The sequence below is a fragment of the Sipha flava genome, unplaced genomic scaffold (genome assembly GCF_003268045.1).
Source record: "Sipha flava isolate LNK unplaced genomic scaffold, YSA_version1 88_pilon_pilon, whole genome shotgun sequence".
NCBI classification, from domain to species: domain Eukaryota; kingdom Metazoa; phylum Arthropoda; class Insecta; order Hemiptera; family Aphididae; genus Sipha; species Sipha flava.
In genome coordinates, this window is record NW_020273630.1 from 252878 (window position 1) to 277988 (window position 25111).

Here is a 25111-nt window from a genome sequence, read left to right on the forward strand (position 1 = left end):
TAAAGGGGCTCGGCATTTTGATTACGCAATAATATTTTAACAATGAATAGATTGAAAACATAATACTGCTATTATACTCGTATATCTGCTTTTAATACACTATTGCTTTAAAATTTAGTAAAAGTTAGGTTAAGTTACTCTCTGTAAGTACAAGAGTTAATAATAAAAAATAGTATTGCATAGTAAGTTTTTCGTAGTACCAAAATAATGATAAAAATAATCAATTTATATAAAATATAATAATAATTTTTTCATATTAAATCATTTAAATTGCTTTTAAAGCCTTTAAAAAAAAAATTGCTTTTTAAGGTAAATACCTTTTAGAAAATATGGTAACCTATTTATTCTAATGTATGTCTATATAAAAAAAGTACTAAAATATATACTCTAATTACCTAAAAAATAATTAAATATATTACATTTTATTTATTATAAGTTGAGTAGAGAGTATTATGAATACAGAATATAAAACTGGAATAATAATTAGGTCATTTAAACGGCATCAAAAAATTATAAATAAAATAATATTTAAATAAAAACATCCCCATTAATATTGTGTTAGAAAATTAAAATAGAGTGTGTATAAATTAAGGTGTACAGTTTTAATCCTTCATTCACTCAAACTTGAACGTTTAGTTAAGAACCAGTGTATAATGTAATCTAATATAATATGGTACTACAAATATTTGAATAATAAACTCTAAAATAATCATTTTAATATAAGTATGTAAAAACAAAAATAAATCTGCCAACATTATCCAATTACGTAGGTATATATAATGTTCAACTAGCAATAAGAACAATATTTAATATATATACTTGTAATTATAGGTTCATCCTTTTCATGTATACATTGTCAAATTTGTCACTATAGTCCATACATATTAATTTCAAAAATATCTCTTTTATAAAATCTATTTGCGCACATTTTTTTATATAATTATAATGTGTTATGTATACTTATTAAAAATAGAATATGATTAATTACAAGTATGAATAATCACGTTATAACATCATAGAATATTTTTATTATCATAACTTAAACAAATTATGTTTAAATTGAATTTATAGTTAAATTATCTCTCGGAAAAATATCCCCGAATTTATTGTTTCCTAGAATTATTTTGATAAATTAATATTAAAAAAAAAAATGAGTTTTCATATTCACTTTTTAAAAAATACATTTTTGCCTCTCGATCAACTTTGTCCTAAATGTAAACTGTAACAATGAGTCATATAAGTAAGAAATATGTATTTATGTTCTTGTTTCAATAATGGCGTGGAAATTTCATATTCAGAATATTCGATCTTTAAAATTAGATTTTTACCAATTAAATGCGGTTTATAAAAATGTTTTATTTAAGAAAGCTGGTACTTTCACTTTCGTTTTTGTTTTTTTAAGTACCTTTAAAAATTATAAATATTTTAACTCGACAATTAAGTCTAGATACAGATAACAATACAGAATGGAATATGGTACGCATATAATAAGTTTTATATTCGAGTGTAGCATTAGATATGAAAGAAATAAGTAAGTATATATTAAGACAGGTGGGGATCTAGTGATAAGGGAATGATTGGTATCAATTATATGGTAATCATACGCCTAGAAATCAAAAATAGGAAAATAAGGATGATCTAGAAAAAATTAAAGAAATGGCAGCCAGAGAGAAAGTGATTGAGACTGCATTGAACTTCCTCGGGATATCGAGAGTATACATTTGACAAACATTATTTACGTTATATTTTAAATATGGTATTCTAAAACTATACTACATATATCTATATACAAATATCCAATAGATTTTAATCATTGTCTAGTGACAACAAGTTATATTTTTCGATACTGCGAATCACGCAATTATGTAACGATATTGTAATAATATGCGCCTAAGTATTCATATATTTTTAAAAAATTGAATATATAATTAAATAATTATAATAATCAGTACAAATTAAATATAAGAACAAGTCATAAGTACTAAAGATAAAACATGACGCACACACGTTCACACATACACGCGCACACACACAAGCGACATTAAATATAAGGAGCAAAATTTTCAAACACAGACGTGTTCATATTGTCATTTTGTATGGATGATCAAAGATGAGTGTAAAAGACTACGCGATCGTCTATGCAAAAGGACACAATAAATTGTAAACGTTTTATAATAATGTATTAATGTGTGTATATGTAATTTAAATAAAATTAATAAAAGTGAGGTAAAAAAAGAAAGTTATTGTTTTTTTAAAATATAAGTTGGCTACTTTATTCCATACCTAAAGAGTCAACCACGGTTTTCAAAAGGCAGGCCGATTAAATCATTGGAGAGGTAATATTGTTTATTTATGATTTACTAAGTAATGATTTAAAAAACATAAGTATTTCACACATAAATTAATATAATGCTATAATTTTAAACATAAGCGTGCGCAGACCCTTTTTCAGGGTATGCAAAAGACTGCACTGCCTATCCCCCCTCCCCTAAACTGAAAGTTAATTTAAGCGTTCCAAATTCTGGTCTTAATAACTCTTTAATTTAAAATTTAAATTTTTTTTCCTGAAAAAAATGACTGAATAGCCATTTCTTAATCGTTATAACTGTCTTCATAATTAAAATTTAAAATAAATTACGAAAAAATAAATAAATATTTAACACTTGAAATGGTTTGAGTAATACATTTAAATAGGGTGAATAAATAAAAACATAATTATATACTTAAATGAAAAACAAATTAAATTTGATAAATAATCAAAATTAATCATAAAACAATTCTGGGTACAGTTGAATTCTTAATATAACCAATAATTTTGAGATTTTAATTTATAGCCATTTCTTGTTTTGTAGTTGATAGCTATTTAATCTCACTTGAATTATTGTACTTCTTAATTTCATTAACACATTAAATCGTTATAGCATATGATTTGTGTTTCAAAAATAAATTAAACTGTCTGGGATTGAATATAAAAATATAATAAAAATCATAATGTAATAAAAAATCACATAATATACATAAGACCAAATATGTCATAATTTTTATTTATTTTTTGTAATTTTAGAAAGAAGATTCTATGTTTAGGGTATGCAGTTGCATACCCTGCATACCCCCTGCGCACGCCTATGATTTTAAATAATTACAATATTCTCATGTAATTTCGTAAGCCTGTATAAATCTTCCTCGAACTATAATTCAGATTCTTAAGTTTTAAAAATACAATTCGCTGGTCCTAGCTTCATGAATACATATTTTTCATCGATAATCGAAGCGTAATTGAAAGCATATTAATTATTGTTTGTTATAATTTAAATATTTCTCTTTTTAGAACCCTTTTAACACTAACATAACATACAGTTATAATAAAATACAAAAATATGCAATGTATATTTTTATTACTTAAAAAATAATTAAGTATATTATCATTAAAACAATGTATTACCAAAGCCTTTATAAAACCCTAAAAAAATAAAAATACATGTGTTGGTAAATGTATGTATATAAAACATGGGAATTATTAATTTTCATGTTATAGCATATTCTTTAGTAACCTATCAGTACTTTTTATTTATTTTGTTTCATATTAAGTTAATTTTAGATAAATAGAATTATTACATTTTTTAATTGTCTCCTCAAAGTTTCATATTACAAATACTTCCAGGAAATATCATATGAATAAGCAAATGTAAAATTATAAAAATGTTAAAAGTTATTAACAATAGTCTTATAAATCATAGTTGTAAAATTTTATTTTAACATTTATTAACACTGATTATTTTTAAGACACGTGCCATAAATATTTAGATATATAATAATCTAATAATATATAAGATATATCCGATACATTATAAATATTAAGGCTCTTTGGTATAATTATGACATTTATCTAAATTAAAAAAATAACTGTAGCATATGTAATTTTCAAATAACAAAATTACAAAATAAATTACATTATAATATAATGTAATATTATGATTATAATTTATCAAATGTAATTTTAAATTAGTTATGAATACTATGGAAATAACATAAATTAATAGTACAATTAAAATTTAAAATAATAAACTGAAATTATGAGATCATTAATTTAAAGACCCCTCAGTAAAGTATCGTTAATACACCCAAGACTTAATTAATTAAAAGACAATTTGTTATTATCAAAAAAAAAAATAATAATAAAATTCATATTTCGTGCATTTAAAAGGTAATAATAACAGTGACTGAAATGCAAGTAAAAAATTGTATGTATATTATTGATTTATGTCTATAAAATAAACTTGCAAATAATGAGTACTTAATGAACCATCAAATAATCACTACAGATCGAAAAAAAATTCACATGCCTAATGTATTTGATGTCATATCGCATTAATAATGAATGAGTTAAGATGTAATTTCAATTTTAACTACATTAAAAATATTTTTATGATTTTCAATACTTATTTATTGCTGAGGACCAGAAACAATTTTCTAAAAAGTATCTTGCGGTGAATAAAATCCTAACACTTTCATTATTTTATTTCGATTAATATAAAAAATTAATAAATATTTAATTCTGTTTCATACAATAAATTTCTGCATTCAGGTTTTTTTTTTTAATTATTATTATTATTATACTCGTATTAATGCAGAGTATTTAACTATTTCATTGATACATTTAAAGCATATGAATAAGTATAATATAAATAATTATTTTTTTTCAACAGAATGAAAAATGTATAATGTTTTTATATAGCCGCTATCTACCGATAACAACTGAATAATGAGATTTTTAATAGACGATACGAGAACAGGAAAAATTAAATACGCATCTGAATGATTTTTAACTCTTCTAAGATAAAAATTGAACTAGCGTCATTGCCTCGCTGAATGTGACGCTAATAGTAATAAATATCGAAAATACAGCATAATATATTATAACAACTTCCTGGCAATACCGCCAATATGTCGATTTTAAACATTGATATTTTAATACGATATGTGACGATAAAACGAGTAATTCGTTTAAAATAAATTACTCACAAATCGATATTTCTATGTTTTTTTTTTTTTTGTAGCATTGACGTCCGTTTCCTATTTATGACTAATGCACAATGATTTTTGTGTACTCGTATATTATACGATTGTATCGAGTCAAGTGTCTGACGACATACTATTCCGTTATTAATATTATTTACATATTCCGTATTCCATTCTGTCAATCTCGTTTTCGTCGATGAAAACCGAACCAAAAGATCCAACTGACGGGTCTCCGTTCGATATTGACCGTGTGTACCTGCGCGCCAACGCGCAACATTAATGATTCGCACACTACAATGAACGTACACATTGTACAAGAACGTAATGGGCGAACGTGTTGCGGCACAATAGTCGCTAATTCTAGAAGATATCGGAAAGCACTGCAACACGGGTGGGCATTTATCGCGCGTCCGTTATGCTGCAGAACCCGCGATGTAGCATAGCATGTTGCGACGTCACGATACACCGTATTCCGATTCTCTTTGTGCACCGCGTCTGTGCGCGCCTTATTGTTTCGGATTATTATTGTTTTTTTTTTCTATTCGAGGGTTTTCGACGAAGACGGCTTCGGAGGTACGCTGCAATAGTGGTGCTGACGAGGCCCTGCGGCGGCTGCGGCCGCACCTTGCACACAAAAGGGATACGACGTGCGTGCGCGTAAGAGAGATGGGAAAGAGATCGAGAGAGGTACGAAGGGAGACAGGGCACGGGTGCTGGGAGGAAGGGAGGTGCGTGTGAACGCGTTGAGAGAGAGAGAGTAAATGAGAGACGGGTAGACAATAATAATATTTTCGTCGTAGAATAATAATACTCCGCGGTGGGGAGAGGGAGAACAGGTCGGTTCGCAGCCTCCCGCCGGTCACTCGTCCGTGTTACTGTTCGTCGAATACGCGTCCGACCACAACGCGCCCGGTGCACCGACCGCAGCTGCACACCCGCATCGTCATCGTAATCATCATCGTCATCGTCGTCGTCGTCGTCGTCAACATCATCAGTATCGTATGTCAGCGTCGTCGTCGTCGCCGTCGTCGTAGCTGAAGTCACACGGACACAGGACCCGAGGGCCCGCGCATCACGGCCGCGAACGTACGGGGAGACCGCGGCAGCGGCGGTAGCCCCGCAATGCCGCCGCTGAAGTCACTACCGATCCCGCCGATCGTCACGCCGCTGGTGGCACTGGTGCTGACCACGCTCGTGTTAGCCACTTGCAGCGCTGCGCCCGACATATCCATGTCCATACACGGCGGCGTGGGCACGTCGGGTGACGATCGCGAGAAATCCTCTTTCACGGTCAATCAGGCGAGTTCTTTGATTACTAATCATTTTTTGCCTCTCTTCCCTCTGCACCACCACCACCATCACCAACCGCATCAAACCCTCACACCGTTCACCCGTACAGCTCGACGAACACCGTTCAAGCGAACCGCAGTCCCTGCAACGACCTGCAAGCCAATCACTCTTTTCTGTCTCCCTTTTTAAAAACCCAAGGTTTCTGGTCGTAGGAATGCTATCTCCACACATAACTGTGATCTCAATAGTTCGGTAAAGAATCACTGAATTCGTTAACAGTTGATAATATCATAAACTTTTGAAACGGACAAATCGCACAACATTTGTTTTTGACTTCAAGTTCCGTTTTGGAAAATTCCTGTTTTATGTACATAACATTTACCGAAAACACTTCGCATAAAGTAAACACATTCGTTATTATTGCCTCATTGAGAATAACTGAGAGATCAATTATTTCAATAATAGATTAGCATTTAAATTTCTATCTGTGGTTTTTTTTAAGTTAAAATCCCTCTCCTTTTAATCGATCTAAAAATCCAAAATATTTATTTGATTACGTTAACCTCTGTCCCTCTTTCCACTCAATGGTTAATCCGAGTTTTACTAACAGTTAGGGTATAACTTATATTTTGCAATTTCATTTGAGAAAATCTTTATCTTACAACTCTGAGAAATATTATTACTATTCTTAATTTCAATTGAAATATGCATTAAATATGTAATTCCTCAGTAGAAAAAATAATAAGAATTCTTTTAAACATCATAATAAGAAATACCAATAAAATAGTAAACGTTAATCTCAAACGCTTCAAGATTTTTGTATTTTTATCTTAAATATTTAACTTGCATTTTTAATAATTACGTTGTGTTATACTATCACTGACCGGTGATAACATAGCTACTGCAGACTTGCAGCATCCGATGATAATTTTTTCATACGATTCAAATGATACGCAGTGATTTGCTGCTATCACATTATTCTGCGTTTATATGCATGTTGTCTTCTCTAATAATTAAAAGTGTAGCATAAAAATTATGTTAAGGATTTAAATTAATACATGAGAATATAAGACACCAAAACTTATAAATTACGCCACTTATAGTAAGCTGACCGTTTTAACTGCAGTATTTTATGACCGTAGTGGATAGAAAAATTATTATACTCATTTACATGACGAGTGTTCACAATATTGTTTAACTATAATGATTAATGATAATGATTGATATGTATGGGTGTGAAGTTTTAAATACAGGTATAGAAAAATATAAACGACTACACAGGTGCGGTAATATAACCGTTCTTAAAACTAAATCGCAAAAAAATACTTCCTTTGCAATTACTCTGTTACGCTGAACTGAACACATGTATTGATTATACTACTTGTTTCGTTGATACGCTGTCTTTTTGTAATAGTATAAGCAATAGTACCATTACTCTTCCAAATATATTATACCTGAAAAAATTCGTAATGATATTTGACATCTTCTGTGTAACTATATTATCTAGAATATAATATAATATAATGTAGAATATTTTACTTGTATAGCTAACTTGAAAATTATAACGGGCATGTGTAGCCGAGTAGATAGGGTGGTTTCTATCTCTAAGCTAGACGATTAGTATAGAAAGACCCTTCGCTTTAGCCTAGCAAAAACCTGTATGAGACTTGAAAAAAATCTTGACGACCAAACTTACCATAGGTTAGTATCCTACTTCTGAACATAAACCAAACAATAACAAAAACTTGAAAAACAGCATTTTTTCGATTTTGTTTTTATATTACCAAATAAACAATATATTCACGATAATATTTAATGATAACTAGTGAATACCACTGTTCAGAAAGTCTTTGAATATTGAAAACTAAAAAATAATTTTATTAAAAAAAAACTTTAAAAAATAATTTATGCTAACTACTATATGAAAAGTCCAGTTATATCAAAATTAATAATTTGAATATAATTTTAAAACTTTGATGTTTACATATTCTACCCAGAAGGGTTCAAATAATTTCACACGACATTTCTATACAACAGGAACAAAAGTTTATACATTTTCTTTGAAGAGTTAATTTTTTTAACTTCTAAATCATTCTTAAAAAAATAACATCAAGGTGATGATGTTAAAATAAGTGTTCAAAGTAGGAATTGTAATTTTTTTTCGTGTTGGGATATAAATGATGCATAAATAAGATATACGTATATAAAAAGATATGATAACAACGATAACGTAGCTAATCTTCGCCATCACATTTTCCGTTGACCCATCCATACTTATAACTAAACTTAATAAACTTATAACTACATAATAATCAAATTGTTATCTATAATAATGATTAGAGTCAATAGGTAAATCAGAATTGTACAAAACATAGTACTGTAGCGTATTTAAGCGTTCAGACGCGATTTAAAAGTATAAATATTAAAATCTCTTTTACTGAGAATCACAAATAGTCTAGTTTCTATGAATAGATTAGCATTTTACTTCTGTTATTTTTGTCACTTTAATATAAGTTAACAACACATTTAAAGAAGATGTATTTCATGAGCATTCAAGTGCCAAAAAAAAACAAGCGAAATTTTCGCTTGGCTTATATCCATGAGAAAACATTTGCGAAATTTCAATGGTTTTTTAATTATGCTAGGCATATCGTGCTTGTAAGTATACAAATACTCAAAAAATATCATTTTAATATTCAATGTCACAACGAATACATGAAGATATTCAATTGATTCTACGATATGAGAGCTACAATGATAAACGTGGACCTTGATAATACCCTGTTAATACAATATTGAACAGTGGTCAAAATAAATTGAAAACAATAACCACTATAAACAGTAGTATTATTTTATGATAATATATACAATTCAATGTAGTTAAATTCTTATTTGGAACAATTAATCGTTAAGTTCGTCTGCACGGATAACGTACACATGTTTGGGACTATTAACGATTGAGATAATGACGGTAATCACGGACGATTGAGCTTCGACAAAGGTCAGCGAATAAACGGCAATGATACAACCCTACTTAAGTCAGATAAACTCCCCATCATAATGCGATACACACAAAACACCCTTAGAATTGGTGAACAAACACTACTCTGGTATCAGACAAGAATAATTTTATAAAATTAAAAAAAAAAAAAAAAAAACAATACGGGTCGAAAGATCTTTAGATATATATAAATCGATTTTATAGTGTGCAATGTATAGTGCATACGATTCAATGAACTGGTTATTAATAAACTCTAATTTACACCAAAAGATTTATTTAAGTACGTCTTTATTAACGGTTTTTATTTCAAGTTGTCGCGCGTAACTATGATTTGAATTGAAAATACGTAACCGAAGCTGTATATCTGTATTAACAATATGATGTTGTGCATAAAAATAAGCCTACGTCAAAAATAATCAAATTACACGATTTAAATTTAAAATGTTTGAATTATATTTTAAAATGAAGTAAATATTTTCAATTATAGTCAAATGCAACAAAAATATCTATTACTGAAATGATAAAATACATTTATGGGAGATTTTGAATCAAACTTAACTGGTATGTTTAACTATCGATAAAAGTTGTACATTATAAACTTTAAAATTTTGCTTTATAAAATTAAATATTACTTCCACATTTTTGGTATTTAATACATAAAAAATATTGCTGCAGAAAAATATATTATTACTTGTTATTGTAAAACCAATTAATATTCTTTATTTAGCTAAGTATCTATTATGGAAAAAAAATTAGCGGATAGTTAAATAAAAATGGAAAGATACAGTTTTTATTTTTCTGATGAGAAAGACAAAACGCATCATATATCGATGAACAGTAGATCATTCATTCATTCCCTTGGATTTATTTCAAGTATCGTCTATGTTTCTAAGAAATATTTAATGTCAAAAATAATGGCAAATAAATAAAATATCTCATATCGTATACATATTAGGTATTGTATTATTTTATGATAAACATAAGGAACTGAACTACATATTGAATATTACTTAGTGCAATCACCCCAAATAAGAAAAAAATGTATATAGGTGTGTAAAATATTTCATCTAATTAATCTAATTCGATTGTATTCTAAATATAACTAATAATTTCAACATCCAAGTTAATGTATATTTCTGAAACTTCTTGTGTGATCTTTTAAAACTGTAACTGTAAAAATATATTTTAAATAAATTAAATAAAACAACAATAATAATATCTAAATTTAAAAGTCTTGTATAAAAATTCCTATTATGTCGTTTAATTATTCGTGGATCATGAGTATATAAATCTCCAATGTACTACAAATTCTCAAACGAAAAAAAAATAGTAACTCTAATTTGATGTACTTATGAATTATTTGACTAGACACCAGCAATACCCGTTTGCGTACATTTAACCTTTTTTCCGACTCGTTTGCATACAAATGTACAACGCAATAGTGCACACAAATTTTTAATACCTGCGATAAATGACCCAAACGTAGAACTCGTTTGCGTGCATAAACTATAGCTAAAGTTTTTACATTCTACATTTTTTATTATTACATCTAAACCTTAAAACACAGAACTCAACAACTCGAGTCTTGATAACATCACACGTTCAACTAAACAATAAGCATATAGTAGTAGCATGATAACTCAAAATTTAGCCGAAATATCCACACACCAGTTAATCAAAAATGTTGGGATTACGAGTATTTTATCGAAATGTTTATGATAAATCGTATCATTCTAAGGCACTGCAAGTTACAAAAATTCTATATAAGGAATAAAATTTAATAGTTATACGCAAACGATTTATCATTTTTCAGGTCAAAATTTGTATTAGCTGGTTTTCATGTTTTTCGTTGTACGCAAACGAATTGTCAGTTTCCAGGTAAAAAATTGTATACTGTGCTCAAACGAGAATCACTGCTTGACACATCACTAATTATTGTTTTGTCCCTTATTAATACAATAAGCGATACACTTCTGCTGAGTTGTTTAGAATAGATGGACATTGTTCTCAGAGGCGGCTCCAAAGCCTTGATTAGGGGAGGAGGGCCAAGTTATAATTTTACAAAATTTTATAACAAAAAGAAAACAACAATTTTTACAACTCAAAATCAAGTTGTCTATTTTTAAAATTGGCAAAAATATCAATAATATGATCTATATGAACTAGAATATCTACTTTATGATATACATTAATTAGACATAATGCTGATAGTCTATCTTCAGTCATTTTTGAACGAAGCCACATCTCCAAAGTGTGGAGAAACTTCAACCGTCATACCTCTATGGCTCCTACATACTTGTGCATGTCGTATGATAGTCCATGTTATAATATGCATTTTTTGTTAACAATAAACATTTTTTTATAAATACAGTACATCTTGGGGGGGCGGCCCCCAAGACCCCCCTGAAGCAGCCTCTGATTGTTCCAAATAATTTCAATAAGATAAATTTTTTTTTTACGTATTTTTAGTATGATAACAAAAAATAAATAAATTACAAAAAATGATAATAAATAATGCATTATCTTTAATAAAGATAATAAATAGCATAGTGATAATTTTTTGCGAACAAAATATATAATGTACATTGAACAATTTGTATTTGTTGTAATTTTTTAAGATATAGCATAAGCCAAGAAATTAATTATATTTCCAATTATTTAGATAATAAAATATATTTACACGCTGCAATGAGTACTTCAACATTCATATTTTTACTTTCCGTTTTTTATTTATTTTTTTTAACTCGTGTACTATGCTGTGTTAAAAATGATTGTACCAAAAAAAAAAAAAAAAAAAATTGTGGAAATAATTATTTTAAGCTAACTTTTAAAATTTGCATAATTTTGATATTCCCCTTATATAAAAAATATCCCACTTCACGATTTCCTAATATTATGACAGAATAAAAAAGTTCAGAGAATAAAATCTACAGGTTAGGAATTCGAATCCCCAAATGTTAAATACAAAATGTTTACCCTTTTTTAAATATTTTTGTGATTGTAATTTAAATTTTCGAAGAAATATAGCAAATAGGGCATTGTGAAACGGATAGTTATAATTGAACTTATATACACCTGATATGGTTTTATTTATTTATTAATTATTTATTTATTTATATATATTTATATATATTCAACGGACAATAAGTCCTTTAACAAAAAGAAAAATAATACAAATTATAATAGGCTATAGAACTATTTCATAAAAACATAAAAACAGAATAGAACAAGCAAAAATAATTAGGATAGTTTTCCAAAACATTAATAATAATTAAAACAACAATAAAGTAATAGGTAAGTGAACAGTAATATAAAAATATTAATAAAATATAAAAATCAATTCTAGATTAGAGATGATTCATCTATTTAAATTATTAAGTAAAATTAAAGTATTAGCTTTGAAGGAATAACGAGACATATTAAAAAAATCAAGTGAAGTAGAAATTTTATTGGCTAGAAAAAGGGCTTTAGGGAGGAATGAATTTGTACCAATATTTGTTTTATAGAATGGGAATGTAAACAAATCTAAGTTACGTGTGTTTTTACGAGGAATCGGAAATTAATTTGGGCTAAGATCTCAGGACTAATAACAAAACCATTATGCCCGTTAAATTTCTTCTTACTTCAAGATGATGAAGCTCTATAGAATCTTTAAGGTGTCTTACCGAGCAATTTGATAACGTATAACCTATGACATGGGCTATTCTTTTTAAAAACTTAAATTGGACATTATCTAAATCAGTATTGTATGTTGAATGATCAAGATTCAACCAGAAGAGTTTTAAGGCAGGTAATATTTTTAAAATCTTTCGTATTTCTATTAATGAAGTCAAGCATCTTATATGATTTATTAACAATTACTTTATGATTAGTTTTAAAGCTAAGATTTTTTTTCAAAGTATATTCCTAAATCTTTAATAGAGTTTACATTTAAAAGTGGAAAATTATTTATTTTAAATTGAAAATCAAAAGAATTAATTTTACGGGTGAAAGATATTGCTTGACATTTATTTATATTAAGAGGAAGATGATTTTTTTCTATTCAAAGAAAAAATTTATTTAAATTGGTTTGTAAACTACATTGATCATCAACCGATTTAATTTTACAAAATATTTTCGCATCGTCAGCAAATAGAAGAATTTTAATAGAAGGTTCGAGAACTAGTGGTAGATCATTTATAAATATCAAAAATAATAAAGGTCCCAAGTGAGATCCTTACGGAACGCCTAATAACGCAGGATAATCAGTGGAAATAGAAAATGATATTTTAACAGCCTAAGTTCTATCAATAAGAAAAGAGAACAACCACTTAAGGAAATTACCTCCTATTCAAAACAACTCTAATTTATGGTATAATAATAAATGATCTACTTTATCGAAAGCTTTTTTAAAATCAGTATGAATAGAATCTACTTGGTAACCATCATTTAATGATGTTATTAAATAATTATGGTATGTTATTAAATTAGTAAGAATTGAATGTTTAGCTAAAAATCCATGTTGTGAGGGACTAATATAATTAGTTAATAAATTTGGTAGTTTTTTTGATTTAATGGCCTCAAACATCTTAGGAAGAATCGAGAATTTGGTAATTGGTCGATAATTTCTTATATTATTTCTATCGCCAGATTTATAAATGGGAGGGATAAAAGATTTTTTCCAAATAACTGGAAATATACCAGTGGACACAGATAAATTAAATATGTGATTTATAGATTTAGCAAAGACAAAACAACAATTTTTTAACAAAATAGAAGGTAAACAATCAGGACCCGTACTAGATTTTTCATTAAGTAATGTCAGATGCTCAATTATATCATATTCAGTTATAGATATAGAATTTAAATTAAGATCATTACCAATAATATTGGATATTTGATTAAAACTGTTGGGTACATTATTTTTAGAATAAACCAAAGAAAAATATTTAGAAAATACATTTGTAATATAATTTAAATTATTAGGAGATAAATCATCTAAGAAGACTGGTATAGGAATATTGGATTTGTTTTCTTTTTTTAAGATTGAATATATTTCTAAAAAAACTTCATATTAAAATTAATATTATCTTCAATTTTGAGAATATAGTTTGAGTAAAATTGTTGATATAATTGCTTATATTTTTTTCTTAAATTAGAAAAATATAAATAATCTGAATGTAAATTTAAAATTTTATACTTTTTATGTGCAAGTTTTTTTTTCTTTAATTAAATTTTTTTAATCATAATTAGACCATGCAAAGAGTAGTTAAATTGAAGATTTAATTTTGTTTTTGGGACAAATTTATCACAAGTATGATTTAAGATACCATAGAATTTTAGGATGGCATTTTCAATATCTAAATTTATTATATTACCTAGAATATCAATATTTTCGAAAAATGCAATCATTTCTATATAGTTACAAGAGTTATAATTGAATAATTCTGGGCTGTTGGGTTCATCTAAAATTTCAGATATTTCTAGTGAATAGATAAAATCTAAAAGTGGGGGATATGAATCGATTAAGGGCAGTGGCGTAGCCAGGATTTTTAAATGGGGGGGGGCTAACCACTTTTTTTGGATAAGTAAGGTAAGAGAGGATATGAGAATTCGCCCTTAACCCCCCCCCTCACCATCTACCACCAAGTTTCTAAACGTAATTCAAGCATTTTAGTATAGTTTTAAAAATATTTATTAATATATAATTTATAATAATAATAATAATTTTGGTTTCAGTGTTCAGTCACTTGCTCCACTCTGACAGCTGCATTCTCTTAGGCGAATTTCTGGCAAATTCAGTTATTATTTCACTTTCATGGAATTGCTCTTTTTTATTTATATTAGCCATAGCTAACCCATTCAGTCTGTTTTCCGACATGGTGCTTCTTAAAAAAATTTTTAAGCGATTAAGTGCTGAAAACGTTCTTTCCGGAGTGAAAGAGGTAACTGGTAACGTGGCGAATAATTGTAAAAGTATTTTAATGTTAGGTCGAAGATTGGTGCGATGAGAGAGTGAATCAAGAGCAGAATTCGGTTTTGGAATAGTATTTTGACTCCATTGTTACCTCCATATGAACAGGTCAGCCCTGATTGTAGATGAGGTATCATCATGGAGATCTTGGACATATATTTTAGCAGCTTTTATAATATTTTTATCGTCATACATATTTAAATTGGCCGGAATAAGTCCTTCAAGTGACATAACATCAATAAGCCTTTGATTAAAACGAGCATTGATTCTATTAAATAGTCAAGATACATTATACATATAAACATGGCCCATGGGGGAGGCTATAGCCCCCTTAGCCCCCCCCTTGGCTACGCCACTGATTAAGGGTATAAGTGAATAATTACTAAAAATAGAATCAATACTTGTACTCGAAAAAATTAAATATAAAACACTATCATGATTATTTTTTACATTATTTACTTGTTTTAAGTTTAAGTAATTTATATATGAGTTTACAATGCAGTTAGATGAGGTATTAGTAAATAAAGAATAGTCTGAGGAAGACAATTAATTTAAATTAAAATTACCTAAAATTAATATATTATCATCTATAGAAAAATGAATAACGAGATTTTCGACAATCTCGCAGTGTTTTCTATACATATCTAAATGAGAATTCGGAGGAATATAAACACAAGCAAGGAGGAGGTTATCAAAACAAATACTTCATCAATATTTGGTATTATGGTGATAGGGCTTAATAGTTTGCAATCTAAATTATTTTTTTAGCCAGTAAAATTCCACCACCTCGATTTTGTAGATTAGATTAGATTAGATAGATTAGATTAGATCGAGCATCGATCTACTCCAGCGGTTCCCAAACTTTTTGAGACTATTACCCATAAGTCAAGTTAGATATTAACAAATACCCCTTTCTCCCAAAAAAAAATTTAAATAAAAAAATAAGGAAAAAAAATATATATTATGATTACAATTATAATTTATTTTAATTTTTCAAACAGAAAAAACAAGAGTTTTTATTACAACCAATGAATAACGGTAATAAACGTTAATGAGACGGTTGATATTGATTTTTTCTAACAATTTGTTTAATATTCGGTTCAGTTTCGGTCAATGCACATCTTATGTCGTGTTCCAAGTTCAATCGGTTTCTTGCTTTTGTTTTCATTGTTACCATTGTTGAAAATCCAAGTACACTAATAAACAAACGGCGAACGACTGATGATTAAAAGTTTAAAACCTATAAATTAAATATCGATACCTTTTTACATATAGGATATAAAGGTGCGTACAGGCGGAGTAGCTTTTGCCACGCGGCATGAGTGTGAATACATGAATACATTTTCCGCAGCTTTTTTTGATGCCACGCGGCATGATTTCCGATTGGCCTAGTAGGCGGTCTACATCAAAGGAAAGCCGCTCGCCTATATCGCGTGTATGTAGACGTATTTTCGGCAAAGCCGCGTGGCATCAGTACTTATTTTTTAAGTAGGTATTTAAATTATTTTTTAAATAATTAGTAATAAAGCAAACTTTTTTCACTGAAGTAAAACTGATTTTTGTAGTTATCTCCAGAAGACACAATATTTATTCTATCAAAATGTCAATACTGAAGATTCTCTGTTTTTAAAAATACAAAGATCAATAATGATTTTTCAAAAATCTTTAATTTCATGTTTTATAAGATTCAAAAATATAAATTACTTGCTGATTTCGTACACTTCGTTGCCCATTAAAAATTACACAACTTTATAGTATTTTTGAATAATATATTATTATTATTATTATTATTATAGCTTTAAAACAAATTGGGAAATAATTGCCGCACCGTATGGACGTGTATTTGTCTCGCGACACGGGGCCAACGTCCCGGGGAGGCCGCGTGGCAAAAGCTGCTCCATCTGGACGCGCCTTAAAATGTGTAAAGAATTATAAAACAAAAAAAAATTCCAAGAAATTCAAGATAATGTAATATTAAAAGTATTATTTAAAGGTAATAAAATTATCAGTATCGTTAGAACATAAGATAAGGTATTCCCCAAAACTATTAGCAACAATATTATAGTATTACAAGTACATTTAAAGTCATAGTACACATGACTAAATAGATAATAAGTACTTAAAATTAAAATAAATAGTTTAACCTTTACCCCTAAAAAAAAATCGTGTTTTTACTCCTTGGGGGGTAATTACCCCCAGGTTGGGAACCACGGATCTACTCTAAATATATTAAAACTAGTAAGACCTAATTCTGTATCATTAATAGAATTATTTAACCAAGTTTCAGTTAAAAATAATAAATCACAATTTAAATTAAAGACAGAGTTACGAAAAAAATTTAGTTTGGTTCTAACCTCTTACGTTTTGGTAAAATACATGAAGATTTAAAAATTTTGAGAATTTTGTGATTGAGTATTTGGTGCACTGGTAATTTTGACGATTTTGGGAACTCTTCTTTGAAATTTGATTGTTAATTCAGTTTCAACATCGTTTATACGTGAGGCTAGTTCTTCTCGTAGCTTTTTCATCGATTCTCTTTGATTAGGTGTTCGATCAGTGGAAATATTAACTATGGAAGATAGATTTGAATGTGAAATTTTCTTCTTATTTCTTATAATACCAAAAACATCAATTGCCATTAAAAAAATTGCTTTAATTGGACGCATTTTACCAGGTTGATAACGACTTAGCCGAATAACCTTTAGCGGGACAAGAATGTCACGACTAATATCAGTTAATACTATCGAAATAATATTATTAATATGATTAGTGTCCAAAGTTATTCTATTCTCAGACCGGTTTGATTCGCTTTCTTCGAAATTATAAAATATAAAATTATTTGCACGTTCATTTATTTCATTAATGACAAATTCGTCCGAAAAATTAATGTTATTGGTAGTATTGTTTTTAATATTTTCGACATCAACAAGTAACTTATTTATGAGGGATTTTTAGTTCTGGTAATTCTTTGAATCCTTAGTCACAACTAACACAGAAAAATTTGGGTAATCTATTTTTTAATCCAAAACATTTGAGTTCAGTTGCAGATAATCCTGAGCATTTATTATAAACTAATGAAGAACAACTGTCACATTTAAATGGATTGTGGAGTTCTGCAAATTACTCATTACATGAATAGCAAATGAAATTATTTAACATAATGAATAGATAATAATCACTATGAAAGAAAATGTAGAATGAACTAATAATAATTAATAAAAATTTTAGTAAGATAACGGACCGAAATACAGTAACGCACAGAAACACAACCACACAGTTCAATAGTCTACTGATAACTTGCTTTTTATATAACAAATCGGGAAATATTTTTGGTGAAAGTTCTGTAATGAGCTTGCAGACTCATGACCGCAGTTATTAAAATTTAACATGGGTATATTTTACTTAAAGAAGTACCTACCTTAAATAAACTAGTAAATAAAATGATTACGCTAAACAGTTTTTTATCAAAAAAACAATTAGATATAGATAGCTGCATTATACATTAATAAATGTCGTTTATGTGATTGTGTTAATCAAATATTGTAATCATACAAACTAAACATAAGCAATATTTATTGAGTAACGTTTTTTCGAAAATCACTCAGTCATTGTGTGTAAGTATAGTCCAAGTATAATCCGAGTCTTATTTCCGTAGTGTTTACATTATTTTAGGCCAAGTCATTCATGTGTAAGAAGAAATTAATATAAAAGTAAATAAATAAATATATTTCCTTAAACCAAACCTACTCAAAACGACTATACATAACTTACTACCTAATTAAGTTGTCATTAAAAGAAGACATATCTAATATTAATAATAAAGATAATAAATTGCAAAAATTCATAAAACGTACATAAGAAAATAAGGATATGATAATTTTGTGTTATTTAAAAATAATCAATATTATTGCAAACACATCCTGTATACTAACAAGATTTTTCTAAACTCCACAGTTTAATTACAATATGTAAATATACTTTTAAAAAATTTTGTTATTTTAAGTGACCAAAATCGAAAAACATTTTAAAAAAATGCTGTAATGACCGAGTTTCTTGAAAGAAAAATTAATAAACTAGTATTATCCTGCTAGAGATTGATTGTTACCACTCCTTCGTGACCAAAAATAATGAACATTTATCATCGTGTGATAACTTCATTGTAGAACAACTATCAATACATCCGTGCCTAATTACAGCAATTACTAAAATACAACTTCTATTACTGCCTTCGTTATATTTTTGAAAATTGTTTTTTTTTTTATTTATTCAAATGTAATCAATATCATTTCAACGAATTTTTTTTAAGACAATAATAATAAATTATTTGATTAGATATTAAGTTATCAAATTCATATAAGATTAGAAGAACCATGAAAAACAAAAGTATAAAAAAAGAAGTGATTCAAAATATTAAAACTACAACCGTCATGAACGGTTTCCATTCGTTTCCGGATGAGGAATATGTTATTCTCTCACAATTTGTACAAAATCACATATTTTGATTTCTGTGATCGTTCAGTTATAAAATGATTATATTGTCATCATATCCGAAATGTGATACACGTGATCGCGGTTTCGATGTTGAATGAACTATCTGTTATGACTATCTGTTGACATGTAAATGAAGCAGCGTTGAACGTGTTTCGCGCTGCTTAATTATTTTAAACAACCGTGCCATGAACGCTATCGCTATGCTTCAGATCCACACTATTTTGTCCAGTATCGAGTTCAGGCTGAGAGACTTGTCAAATACGATGAGACGAGACCAACAGATTGAAAGGATCAATTCCAGAATAGACGTAATGCTCAACAAGCTCAGCCACTTAGAAGTGTCCAACGGACTGTGGTTTGATAAGTTTCAACAGGTCAGTAACCTAATGAAAATATATAAGTATTCGTGTGATTTTTTAGAACATTATTTTTTATTATAACAAAGTAATTGAAATCTTGTGACATTTTATACTTATTCTTCTACTAAGTGACTGAAAAATCACGCTATTTTATGATCTTTTTTATTATTGTACCAATAATATAATAATAATAATAATATTAATAATAATAAAATACTTAATGAATATAAATATAATTTATACTTAAATTCATAATCTATACGTATTAATCAATAGAGTTTAAAAATGTATAAATAATTTAAATATTTGTAATACCTTTAAGTGTTTTTTATTTTTTAAAAGGTCACTTTTTCACTTATGTATTTTTAAGACATCATTGTGTTTTTTATGTCATAAATGCATTTTTTTTAGATTACTCGGAAATGTTTTTATAATAATTTAAATAGTTTTCCAATTTGTAACTTTTTTCAATATTTAATCATTTATCTTGAAATAACGATATAACTAATTTCCAAAATATTTGTTGCTTAAGACGAACCAATATCAATATGTTAAAATTAATTATAATATTTATGTTCTGACTGACACTATTGATGACTAGAAATATAGTTTTATAATTTTAAAATAAAATATTATACTGTTTTATAAAGCCAGTATTTATACTTACAAAATTTGAAAATCAAGAACTAGTCGAGTAGACATACTAAATAATTGAGAATTGTTTAAATTACGATTACATTTTAACTTCAAAATCAATGATAGTTCATTGTATTGTAAGCTGCCAAAAATAATCTAAAGTGAAATACTTATGATTAACTACTCGTACATTGTTTATAGAAGAGTTTTCAGATTTTAAGTGACCGTAAAAAAATTCTCAAAAGTACCGAAGCACTTGTTAAAAATGTTTACGAAGGCATCTATCCAGAAAAAAATCTAAAGTTCCAATAAAAATGTATATGCCTAATTTTTAATGTATATTTGTACTAAAGACATTTGTTATGATGTACTGGATCACAAAAAAAACATGGAAAAAAATATTTTATCACTCTATATAAATTACTGGAATTCAATTAGTCAACGCATTATCATAAAGTTAGAACATTTAATTTTTAGAAGATAAAACGTATAACCTTTTTAATTCCAATTAATAATATAATAATAAAATAATAATATAAAATAATATGTCAAATAAAACTTAGACCGGCCATAATTGCTTCTAAAAATGAACCAAACAAGACATTTGTTTTCAACTTTTTTTTATACGTGTGACAAAGATTGTAATAAATATCAAAGAAAAAAAAACACAAAATCCCTGATATCCTTTTGCTTTTATTCAAAGAGCAAATGTATTTTAATACTCGTATTTTAAAACCAACGCATAAATATAATACAAATGTTTTTAGCAAATGTAAGATAAACAATAACGAATAACATTACAGTCGGTGGTGGAGGAATGTGGTCCGAACCACATGACCAGACGTCTGGACAAGGCTCAACACCAACTGGAAATCACGTTAGAACACATGGAGACCACTCTTCAGACCGTGCATAATCATCAAGTTAGTACGACAACAAATTATAATATTAAATAGATAAAAGTACAATATAATTGCGTGATAAATTAAGACGTAATATTGATATTATTTAAACGACCTGTTTCAATGCAATTTTTTCTCTCTTGGTGGCTATCAATACATTATTAATAATTAATGTAAACTAAGTAAACGTAGTGTGAATAACGCGAAATTCTCGAAAACTATTTTATATCCATCGTCATTGTTTTAGTTATTAATATGTAAAGCTATTAATTAACATGTTAAGTATAAGAATAAACAGAATCGGATTAGCGACATCGTCGTCATTTGACACGAGTGCAATAATTTTACGATACGCATCCACAAGAATCCCGCCTACTATTTTTTTTTATAGCTTTCCCAAACAACAATTCACTACAAATATGACCTTAATCGCTCTATATCATTGATTTTCCTGCTCGTGTCACCGTTATTCAATATAGTATGATAACATAATGCCGCAAAACATCACGTCAACTCACTTCCAAATAGTGCACGGATTTTATATCAGTCGCTAATCACCTTCGAATAAAATTAATGACACAGAATGAAAGAGAAAAATATTATTCATTACGTGCCACAAAACATCCTTTTTCAAACATATTTATTACGAGCGGCAAGAAGCCTTTGTACAAACATCACTTAGTCAATATTTAATAGATAAAATATGCAGTAAAACCACTGATCACTTTTGTTATTAGACGGCTAATGTAGTAAAACTTGGAACTTTGAGGTTTGTTCGAAAAAATCTCGTGATTACTCGACATATCAAGTACAATTTTTAGTTAAAATATATTATAATTTTAATGTTAGTAATTTTATTTCTTATATTTCTATTTGAGCAACGTATTATAATACGTTTTAAATATGAATATGGTTATATCAGAATAATCACAATCAACAAAATTAATTTTGTCGTAGTTGTTTTCACTTAGGTATGTTATACAATTTGTTTTGTTCTATCAACTGAATTATGATAAACAATACAGAATAATATTTAACATAACTGTTTTGTTAAAACTCACTGAGTTATTTTTTTTCCGTGTAACAATTTTTTTTTTTAAATTATTATTATTGCAATAAATTCAACTAGTCAACATAATCATGTTGCAAATTGTTACCATTTTAAAAATTCACAATACAATATAATAATAAAAAATAATAGTAATAATAGTAATAATATAAATAATTAAAATACATATAGTGCACTGGGTTAGCGCGTTATCTATTTATAGAACGGCGAAACATTGGCATTGCGAATGAACGATCTGGAAGGGAAATCCGGGGGGAGTAAATAACTCGCTGGAAACATGCGTTTGTAATCAGTCGGTTCAGCTAGTCTCACTACAGGCAATCGGCCAAAGATGAAAAGAAAATTATATTATTTAACGAACCGTCTCGTTCATTTGGACGATGTTACAGAAAGAACTGGAGAAAGAAATAAAAAAAGTGACTGACAGACAGACGGAAATGTCCGCGGATATTCAATCCATGAGAAAAGATATGAGTAACGAGTTTAACAAGCATAATTCTAGTCAGAATGCTTTCAGAGAACAGCTACAAGTAAAAATAATTACATATTAGTTTTTATTAATACATTATATTTTATATAGATGTATAGATAGATCTATGTATATTGACCAAGCTGATTTTAAAAGTTTATTTAAAAATATTATAGCCATATAATATATATTGATTATATCTATTGGACGTCATTAAACAACAAATTTAACTATATTATTTTTTATTCGTAGATAAATAATATACGTATTGGTGTAGGAAAATAATCTTAAAACTAATAACAGTTGTTAAAAATATTATTTCGAATAGTTATTCTAAAAATACCTGCAATAGCAATTTGAATTATTCAAAAAAAATTATCATTAATATTATTTTGTAATAAATTTTTTAAACTTCAAAAACGTAGAAACTTTACCAAATATAGGTGATTATAGGGGAATTACATAATACGTTCAATAAACAATATCACGAAATTGCCTTTGTCATGAAAACACCTTACATCGCCTGTATATACTTATACATCGAACGTTGATACATTACAAAATATAATCTTATTTTAATTAATACAGTAAATATCTTAGTGTAAATTACACATTGCATAGTTTATACTAGGTATTATTAGTTAATAACGATGGGAAAAGTCTGGATTTGCGAAGATTAAAAACCCGGACTTTATTTTAAATCCAAAACCCAGTTTCTGGATACTAAAATCCAAGTTTTTTCTAACTCTAGTTTTTGAATTTTGAAATATTTAATTAGAATTATTTTATGAATTACTTATAATAAAGTCATAGTAAAACATATTTTTTATAATTAAATCAATACATTTAATATATTTAAATTAAGTTATTCGATTCAAAAACTAATCACAATTAAAAATGTATTTTTAATATTATATAACAATCAACAAAATATCAAAACCGTTACATCTAGTAAGTTCAATAATTTAAAATCAATCAAATACAAAAATACAAAATCCAAAAATCCAATATCCAAATTTTTTAATCTGAATTTTGATATTCGATTTTTTTTTGGATTTTTTAAAAATCCGAATTTGTATCATATCGCTAGTTGTAAGTTATTGATCATTGACCAAACATTTATACTTACGTTCTTGTGTCGGCTATTCTCCAAATTCATGTTAGTCAAAAAAGTATATAAATCAACTACCAATATGATACAACATTTATTATGTTATCTATTGAAAAACCCATCATACCTAAATCCACATGGAGGGTGATTTATTGTCGATACTCTCTATAAAAAAAATCCTTTTACCACATTCTTACCACAGTTTTCGCATAAAAATTATGTTTTTGTACACATATCAATTGGATAAGAATACAGGCTTTTATAATTTAACAGTTCATCATAGAAATTACTTGTCATATTACCAATAATGTAGCGTGTGATGGAACGGGGTACAAAAACGAATGCCTTCGCAATTGAGAATTTAAGTTTATTTAAATTTATGTTGTTTTAGAGAAGACTCCTGGCGTATTTTTCACTTGGTTTTTAACGTTATTTTTATTACAGGAAACCGTCTCAAACTTTTTTCAACAATCGAAAATCGTAGACAAATCACTAAATACCTGTCTTTGTAACCAAAACGATGATCCAAGTCAACTCCCGGACACAACGACTACGAACAAACTAGCAACAACGGTAAACAGTATGTATAATGGACTCAAAGAACGCTCGGATGACATGCAAATCTTACTCAAAGAATTGATCGAAATTACTGATAAATACCGTCGGAGATTGGACTCCGATAGGCATGACGTGATTAGCGAATTTTTAGACAGTTTCATGGAAGCGGCCATTAGCGAAATAGCGGCAATTCAGAAGAAATCAGAACAAGAACTTGAAGCCAAATTCAAAGAGCAACTGCAATTGCTCGTGG

The 25111-nt window shown here is 28.0% G+C and overlaps 1 protein-coding gene across 2 annotated transcripts in view; it reads left to right on the forward strand.

Moving 5' to 3' along the window:
* The first annotated feature begins 5869 nt into the window (after positions 1-5869).
* LOC112693561 overlaps positions 5870-25111 on the forward strand; it is a 24502-nt gene continuing 5260 nt past the window's right edge. The window contains exons 1-5 of one of the 2 annotated variants that reach the window (XM_025568682.1): positions 5870-6318; positions 19964-20128; positions 21553-21672; positions 23110-23250; positions 24745-25012. In XM_025568682.1, the coding sequence (XP_025424467.1) occupies positions 6142-6318; positions 19964-20128; positions 21553-21672; positions 23110-23250; positions 24745-25012 (871 nt within the window). In that variant the 5' untranslated portion in view covers positions 5870-6141. The remainder of the gene's footprint in view (positions 6319-19963; positions 20129-21552; positions 21673-23109; positions 23251-24744; positions 25013-25111) is intronic. The other variant, XM_025568681.1, reaches the window with a different exon arrangement.